Raw genomic sequence first — 9,045 nt, 5'->3', positions numbered from 1 at the left:
CCAATCAGGAGACTTGTTCCTCTCAACTGTCCAATCAGAAAGGGGTACTGCTCAACTGACCAAGCAGAAAACAGGTGCCACTCACATGTCCAATCAGGAACTTTGTAGGGCATTTGCAGAATCCCTGCTGAACTCTGAGCTTCGTGATTGGTTGCCCCCGCTGAGACAGAACATTTCCGGTAGAAGAACACGTAATGCAAATAGATTTGATGTTCCACTCTGTCGGTCTGCACGTCACAAGAACTCACCAATTCCTTTTTTAGTTGAACTGTTAAACGCCAAGTAATCAATATAGAACTTGCGCTCAGACTTCACTTATCTGTCGTGTCTGCAGTATCTTATACACTGAGTGACCCAGCGGCACAGACGTCTTCTCTTCTGTGTGTTATGATATATTCTAATTTGTAATGTGATGTAATGTATTATACTTGTGAACGAAAGCGCATTTGACTTAAAATATGATTGTCTGTAATATTATTAACGTTTCCCGAATATTGTAATGAGCAACACAATTCAGACTTAAGTATGCGAGTTGTTTAATAAAGACTGAATTGAGTTGAAACAGGTGCCGCTCAACTGTACAAGCAGAACACTGGTGCCGCAAAACTGCACAATCAGGAATCAGGTGCCACTCACCTGTAAAATCAGGAATGAGTGGCACTGCTGATGAGCTGACCAATCAGAAAACAGAGTGATGTAGGAGGAAGTTTACATCACGCTGTGGAGTTCCTGTATGAAAAGTATTAACATTATGTACAGCACATTTAGTGTTATCAAAAACGTAAGCTCGCTCTGTCTGACCCACTCCATGTGTTGTAAAGGTGATATGCATGAGCTCTATGTAAGTTTGATACAAGCTATCACCTCAATATTAGACGTTGTGTATAATTCTGATAGACACTGTATACATGTATATTTCATGATGTGTGAAATTGGTTTGTCTGTGATTCTTTCTATGGGTAGGGCATCGCGAAGTCATTTAGGAGAAGTAATAGTATCATATTTCTACCCATTCATTCACCCTAATTTTTAACCTATCAGACTTTCAAACCGTTCCATCATTCCCCTTTTCTTTTGACTATAGATATTCTTATGATTACTATATTGATTTGATGATGATGTGTCTTCGATATTGTATACTGCACTGTTATGTTTTGCTATTTGGATATTCTGAGGCCTGCTCACAAGCCTGGCACCTGCGCATGATTCCGCCCAGTTCTGTTCGTTTGAAATGTATTCCGCACAGCAGTCACGGCTTCTGCGAAAGTGAGGTAAGCCGTAAACAATGTCATGGGTAAGATCTGGGACAAAGGGGCACTGATGATGTGTGTCATCGTTAGTCATCGTAGGTGCCAGGTACGTGAAGGTTCAGAGAGGGTTGGTGGGCCCTGATGTAAACTGCCTCCTTCACGCCTCTCACAAAGTAATCCTGCTCCGTATATAGAATGCGCACCTTGTCCAATGTAACTGTATGTCCGGGGGACTCGATGTGTATGTGTTGCGACACTTCCGATGTGTTTGAACTAGGGCGCCTGTGTTCCAAAAATCTAGTCTTGAGAGACCGTTCTGTTTCCCCTATGTATGTCTCTGGGCATCAGGGCCTACCAACCCTCTCGGAACCGTGATGGTGGGAGATACCGTCTTCCCGCCACTTTTGATGCACTCCTGACGTCATCACGTTTCCGACTTCCGGAAAGTCAGCGACTGCATCACAAATCTGACGAAGGTTGACGGGATCAGCCGAAAATTTATGGTGAGTTCCCTTTTTGTGTTGGAACAAGTCAAACTCTTTAACGATAAATGGTTTTATTGTCCAAACAGTACCCGTGCAGTCGCAGCCTTTATACGGCTGAATTGATGCGGGGAATCACATAATACAAATCACAACAATCAAATAATACACGACACGCACATTTACTCAACAAATTTTTTGTGGAACTGTCGCAAGGGTCAGTGCGGCTGCCATTAGGCGCCACAAGGTGACCTCAATACGACTTTCCTTCGTCCGCTCCTCACAATCCGCTACTGGCCTGGTGTGTTACGCTGAAGGGCGGTTGTACCGGCTATATACAGAAGCTGGTGTGTTACGCCGAAAAGCGGTTATACCGGCTATATACAGATACAGAAGCTGGTGTGTTACGGTGAAGGGCGGTTATACCGGCTGTACAGATACAGAAACTGGTGTGTTACGCGGAAGCGCGGTTATACCGGCTATACAGATACAGAAGCTGGTGTGTTACGCCGAAAAGCGGTTATAGCGGCTATACAGATACAGAAGCTGGTGTGTTACGCCGAAGGGCAGATACAGAAGCTGCTGTGTTACACCGAAGGGCGGTTATACAGAAGAGGATCGTGGGGGTGCGGATGAAAGCTAAAAGGCTGAGTTTAAGGCTAGCCTAGGAATGTTGTCAGCAGAAAGGACCCTGAAAGGGACCCGAGGAATGTTTGAAGAGTTGAAAGGAGCCAGCTAATAATCTCAAAGAAAGGACATTACTTGCTCTTTGCTTGCTCCAAGTATCTTTCAAGCATATCTCTCGTAACCAGCCGGCAAGACTCTATACATTATCCGATCGGCCCTGTTGACTAGACTGTCTATCAGGAAACAAGGCTCTAGGTGAGAGACCTTCTTTGTGTTGGAACAAAAGTTTTTTTAACTAAAACAAGTCACTACCAACACAGATAAACTTTCATGATGGCATTTTTAAGGCCTTGCTTATACTTTAATAATGTGAACAAACATAACAACACAGTGCAATAGTCGGAATTTGTTTGTTTGTTTATTTATTTAACCAGGAAGTACATGTCGCCAATAATTGGCGGTTTTCAAAGATTCCTGGGGGGATAACCCCAACAAAACTACATGACATATAAATTATAATTATAACAAAAGATTAAATATGAACTAACAAAGGTCAACTAAAAAAAGATAAACTTATCGTGAACAAGACGAAATCATAACTAACTCATCAACAATCAAATTAAATAAGGTAACATAGAAGTAATTATAATCGTTCAGATATCAAATCATAGTGGTTGATAATCAAAAGGTATTATATCAACTTAAAAGTAAATAACTAAAAGTGGAGTTTGCATATCAATGGAAAGAAATATAAATAATCAAATCAAAGAGACATGGAAAGTCAAATAATACAGAAGTAATGGAACAAGTTGACCTTGGTATATCAGTGTCCAGTAGTTATATACATGTATTCTTCTTTGTAGATCTTTTTGAACTGTGTAAGTGTTCCTGCCGATTTTAGGCGAGACGAGAGCGAGTTCCATAACGCTTCCCCAGAGCACGACAAAGCTTTCTTTCTGTGCTCAGATTTGACTTTGGGTAGCTGAAGGCCACCTTGTAACCTGAGTCGAGTATTGTGTGCATGAATTTCAGAAAGCTGTGTAAATAAAGCAGTATGGTGTGGAGGGGTCATACCGTTGAGTGCCTTAAAGACAAGTGTAGCTTTGCTTCTCCTGTGTATGTCAGCTATTGGAACCAATCCTAGAGTGCGTAAGACATTTGAGGTAGGTGTATAGCGGATCACATCCCATGACCACACGACCAGCTCTAGTTTGTAGTTTCTGAATTTTTTCCAAGTCACTTTTACCCCCCTGGTCCCAAACTGTGCTGCAATATTGTACATGTGGCAGGAAGAGTGTCGTGTAGAGTGTGAGAGGCGCCTGTGTATTCAAATATGGTTTGAGACACTTGATGATACCAATAATTTGCGCTTTTCTTGTGTATATGCTCACAGTGATCATGCCAGTTTAACATGCTGTCAATAACGACCCCGAGATACTTGAATGTGTGAACTTGCTCAAGTGTAGTGCCTGCTAAGGTAAGTTGTAGATTAGTGTTATTGCAGTTTGCTCTTGGCGATCTTACTAACATTGTTTTGCATTTGGTTGGATTTAGCGACAGTTTATTTGCGGAAAACCATTGAGCGAGCCTGGTAGAGTCGCCCTGTAGTGTCTGCTGGACTGTGTGGATGCTACGTGCTGCCAAGTATATAATCGTATCGTCGGCATACATGACTATTTTGCAGAACTGGATTGAGTTTGGGAGGTCATTTATGTATCTGATGAATAAAAGAGGACCAAGGATGGATCCTTGTGGGACTCCACAAGTGACACTGGTTGCTGAGGATAACACGGAGTTTATACACGTGTAATGTGTCCTTCCGGTTAGGTATGACTCAAATCAATTTGGTAAAATGTACAATGTTAAAAGATGTGCAATCACTCAAGATTATACAAAAAAAATCACCAACTTACCATCATTAGCTAAAACTACACAGTGTTGTATAATGTATATCTACACACACATACATAACAGCGTTACCAGTTTAACAAAGGCATTCATATACATCAATTAACTGTACTCAACATTATCAGACAAGCTTAATGCAATATCATGCCTGAATGCTACTTTTAAGTACAAGTGATATGAAAAGATATGGTGGTAAACATACAAATTTAAAATGACCATAGTGGTAATAAAACTTACTATCTGATACAGTTAGTTTAAAACTACATATAGCTGTAAAGTAGATTTAACACAAAAATATATAATTTTCTTGAATAACAACACAAAATATGCAATCCAAAACAATAACAGTCTAGTCACTCTGGTGACACGGTAAGATTTATCTACAAGTGATATGAAAAGATATCGTAGTAAACAAATACATTCAAAATTACCATAGTGAACAAAAAATTCTAAAACTTATTATCTGTTACAGTTAGTTCAAAACTACATATTGGTGTACAGTAGACTTATCACAAAAGAGATACAATTTTCTTGAATAACAACACAAAATATGTACTCCAAAACAATAACAGTCTGATGACACGGTAAACTTGATCTACAGGGGCAAAAGGGGAATGGCATCCCCATCTTCAAACCATTGGTCGTCTGGATCTGGGAATAGAATGCCATCTTGCAGTTCCGGAATGTTCCGCATGGGAGCATGGACCTGCACTTCCACAATGTCCCTTACTGGACGTTGTTCTTGCTGTTCCGGAATGTTCCGTACCGGCTCTTCCGGAATGTTCCGTACCGGCTCTTCCAGAATGTTCCGTTCCGGAGCGTTCTGTTCCGGACCCTGTACCTGCTGCTGAGGCTCTGGGTCCCGGGGTAGAGGATCGCCCAGAGCGTCTCGCAGCCGCCTCCAGAACAGCGGCCTTTTCCGCACGTCGTGTGGCCACATCAGGTACGTGTCCCTCTTCACTACGGCGTTCAGATGGCGGAACTGTTTCAGCATTTCGTTAGGAATCCTCTCCAGAAACACCAGGATGAGACGCCTCCCTCCCCCCTTCTCAAACATGTGGTACTGGGCCAGCTGGAACTCGTACTCACACCACTTACTCTTCAGAAAGTTCCTGGTGATGAGGCAGACGGTTCTCCGGCTGTTTTCCACGGCATCCGCGATGTTTTCCACAATGGGAGCGCCCACTGCAAAGTCCCTTTCGTGTATGACCAGACTGTAGTCAGGTTCCAGATTCCCTATCGCTTGATGTATAACCCAGCCGACGTCCCGGTTGTTGTATGCAAGAAAAGCATCGTGCGTGTATCTGTGCGGCTCTTGGTTCTTTACTTCGCCAATCTTCGGTCTCCTCCACTTGTCCAACATCCACAGGTAGTACTGAACACGGCCGACGTGGTAGTCGACCAGGAAAATGGTCGTCATGGCGACGAAGATGCCCGAAGAGGCGAGCACACAAGCCAGGAGGCGGTTGGGCCGGAATCCATGATTACAGACCATATCGAAGAACTTTCGTTCCGATGGATCCTGTCTGTCCTTAGATTGTTGTTTCTGCGTCAGCCCGTCTTTTAAACGTCTTCCACGCAATCCAGCTGGACGGGAACATGTGTACCCTCGGCCGAAGTCAGGATAGGGGTTGTGCCAGTTCGCTACCCTGTCGTATTTATCCTGGGCCAATTCAACAAACCACATTGAATTACAGTCACACAGAAACGGGTTGTCTGCAATGTCGACAGTCTCTAACCAGGAGACAACAGGACTCAGTGTTGTTTGATTTAAAACAGTCAACCTGTTGCTCCTCAGATTTAGGTGTCTCAGCCCGTACAAATACCGAAAGGCGTCGACGTCCCCAATCACTGCTATCCTGTTGGCTTCCAGGTTTAGATGTATAAGGTTTCCTAAACCTTTAAATGTTGACTTAGTTATATTCTTTATCTTATTGTTGCTACTGAGATCCAGGAACTGTAGCCGCCATAGTCCACGGAAGGCGGATGGCATGACGGTGTTGATCTCGTTATGACTCAGATCCAAATGTTCCAGTTGGTCCGACCATGTCAGTTGTCCTGTTTCGATACGCTGGATTTGGTTGTGAGAAAGAGTCAGTGTCTTCAAGCTTCTCATTATTCCTTCTGGTATTCCTTGTATTTCTGTTATACCGTTGTTATCCAGCTTGAGTGTATCTATGCCTGGTCGCCCACAATTCCAAAAATTACCATGTTCGAAAAAACTATCGAGTTTATTGTTAGAAAGGTCGAGATACCGTAAACTTGCATTGCAGAGTGGATAGACGAATGATGCCAGATTGTTGTGTTGCAAATCAAGCACAGTGATATTCCGAGGGAGACAATCGACGCCGGTAACTAGTTCAATTTCATTATGACTCATATTCAAATGATTCAGGCTTTTTATACCACTGAAGTTAAATGATATGGGGATGTAACATGCTTGACCCATATCTAGATTGTTGTTGTGTAACTTATTTTGACTGAGATCAAGATAGTCCAAGGTCTCTGGAAGCTGAGCTCGGGAGGTTTCCAAGTAGTTGTGGCTCAAATCTAGATGAGTGAGCGAGAACAGTCCTTCAAATACATATTGTGGCAAAGTAGAAATTTGGATACTTGTCAAGTTCAGATGAGTGAGTGAGGGCAGTCCGCTGAACGCCTTGTCGTGCAAAGTCCCCGTACCCGTCGCGGAGAAGCCGTGCGTCAGATCTAGCCTTTGCAAATGTAACAAACCCGCAAAGGCGTTAGCTTCTATGGCGACCAATAAAAAACCGACGTTAAAAATCAAAGTTTTCAGAATTTCCAGGCCTTTTATTCCCGCAAGAGTGTCAAATGTTAATTCCGACGTTTCCAGACTGACTAATGTCAACTCCCGAATCTGCGTGTGTTGGAGTTCAGGCAGAACGTCAATAATGTCCGAATACAAATGAACGTAGAGATCCAGCGTCTGCAGATGTGTGAGTGACTTCAGCAGGCCGGGAGCTATCTGAACGCCAGCGCGTAAATGTTTCAGAGTCGGTAATAACGGCCGGAACATTTGAGCATTGAGGGAAATTGGAAATATTTTTATACTCTCTAATCCAGACATATTTGTAAATACAGGTCCAAAGTAGAAGTCACTGGCTCTTGGTACTAGATTGATGTTGAGACTCAATGTTTTAAGGTTGTGCAGCGGTGCCCACAGCAGGCGTCGTTGTAAGAACCCACCTCCGCTGTGGACTCGTCTCGTGGTGGTATTTAGGTCCTCTTCTATGTCATCGATGAGTTCCGATATCTCTAGACTTTCCAATGAAGTCAAAGGATCAAAAATATGATCGGGTAAATTGCTGATATTTTTCACGCCGAGTACCAAAGTCCTGAGTTTAGATAACCCCGTGAACACTCCCTCACTGGCGACTGTATCGGTGTAAGTCCTCACGGTCAGATAGTTAAGGTTTCGCAGATCTTGGAATATTCCTTTATGAAGAGGATACGTTTGTGCATTTCTTAAATACGAATAACCAATATCTAGAACTTGTAATTTTTCTAACCTTGCAAACGTACCAACCTCGATAGTCTCTATAGGATTACCAGACAGGTCTAAGGATCTCAGGTTTCTTAACCCACTAAACGAGAAGTTATACAGTATAGTTATGTTGTTCTTACTGAGATCCACCGTGATGACAGACTCGGGGATGCCGGGGGGTACTTGGGTTAGAGGCGCACGGGTTGGAGAATTCAGTCCATCCCTTTTACACACGACAGTTGTTGAGTTCCAGGTCTGACACACCGGTGGGGAGAGTTGTCCTCTAACCCGTCCATGTTGGGCGATGAACACGGAAACCACAGCCAAGCAGACGGCGAGAGGAGCGGGTTTAGACTCCATGTCGGTCTGGTGGCGTTTTTCTCAGGTTCGTCTCGTTGCGCGGACCGGTGGAGAGTACGATATGAACACCTGAAGTGTATGGTAAATAAGGGGAGGGGGGGGGGCTTAAATTGACATAATGCATGCGGCGTACATATGCATGTGTATGTCCATTTAGCAAGAAATTGAAATTATTCTGAACGTACAACTTCAGTTTGTATGTAAACAAAATACCACTCCAGTTTCCTCAAAGAAAAGTGTCACGGTCATTGGGAGTAGTCAGTGAACAGGAACAGTCCAGGGAGGAAAAAGTGTAGGCAACGGAAAATATGTGGATAATAACGGATAATGGACTGACAGGGCACTAAGAGAAACGTTAAAAGAACAGAAAACCGAGAAGGGTGTAGAAAACAAGTTGTCAGACTGTCTGTGGTGCCCTATGCGACCATGTAACGTAGTTCTGAAAGGGGCCCCCGGAAGGGTTGTGCTTACAACGCCAACGCATATGACAAGGTGTTTCCTTCTAATAGCCAGAAGTTTATACTTGGCTGTTTTCTGGCAGAGTGATTCGGTTTTCTGGACTACTGTACTAAAATGACAGAATGTATAATTATTTTTATATTAATTGTCTAAATCTGGTCAGTTTGTGACCTTTATTTGTAGAGTACAGAGTGAGACGGTACGGCCTTGTTAATACACGGTCCGGTGCACCCCCCCCCTTTACCCGCCCCACTATACATAGACGCCTTCAATAACTTTTACAAGGACTAAACGAGTTCTATAAAGTAGTTTTTTTACCCACCTTGATTACAAGATGTTTGTGAGAAGATCTGTGGGGGAGGGATAGCGATTAGGGTCTGTCGTCTGAACCACCCGTTTGTCTGCGGCCTGCTCACAAGCCTGGCCGTCTGCAGCGGCGTTGGGGGAGGAGTGTGCG

At 43.4% G+C, this 9,045-nt stretch overlaps 1 protein-coding gene across 1 annotated transcript; it reads right to left on the bottom strand.

Annotated features, from left to right (window-relative positions):
- Positions 1 to 4,763: 4,763 nt before the first annotated feature.
- On the bottom strand, positions 4,764 to 8,194 carry LOC109477095 (toll-like receptor 6). Its single transcript, XM_019778143.1, has one exon. The coding sequence runs from the start codon at positions 8,127 to 8,129 to the stop codon at positions 4,863 to 4,865; it is 3,267 nt and encodes a 1,088-aa protein (XP_019633702.1). The 5' UTR covers positions 8,130 to 8,194; the 3' UTR covers positions 4,764 to 4,862.
- Between the last annotated feature and the right edge of the window lie 851 nt (positions 8,195 to 9,045).

The sequence above is a fragment of the Branchiostoma belcheri genome, unplaced genomic scaffold (assembly GCF_001625305.1).
Source record: "Branchiostoma belcheri isolate BF01 breed outbred unplaced genomic scaffold, Haploidv18h27 scaffold4, whole genome shotgun sequence".
Lineage (NCBI taxonomy): Eukaryota > Metazoa > Chordata > Leptocardii > Amphioxiformes > Branchiostomatidae > Branchiostoma > Branchiostoma belcheri.
The sequence above is the reverse complement of the archived record's forward strand: the minus strand, read 5'-3'. Positions and strand labels throughout refer to the sequence as shown.

Bases quoted from the DNA above. Each gene is read 5' to 3' on its own strand.
- LOC109477095 (XM_019778143.1), bottom strand. From the start codon at position 8,129: ATGGAGTCTAAACCCGCTCCTCTCGCCGTCTGCTTGGCTGTGGTTTCC.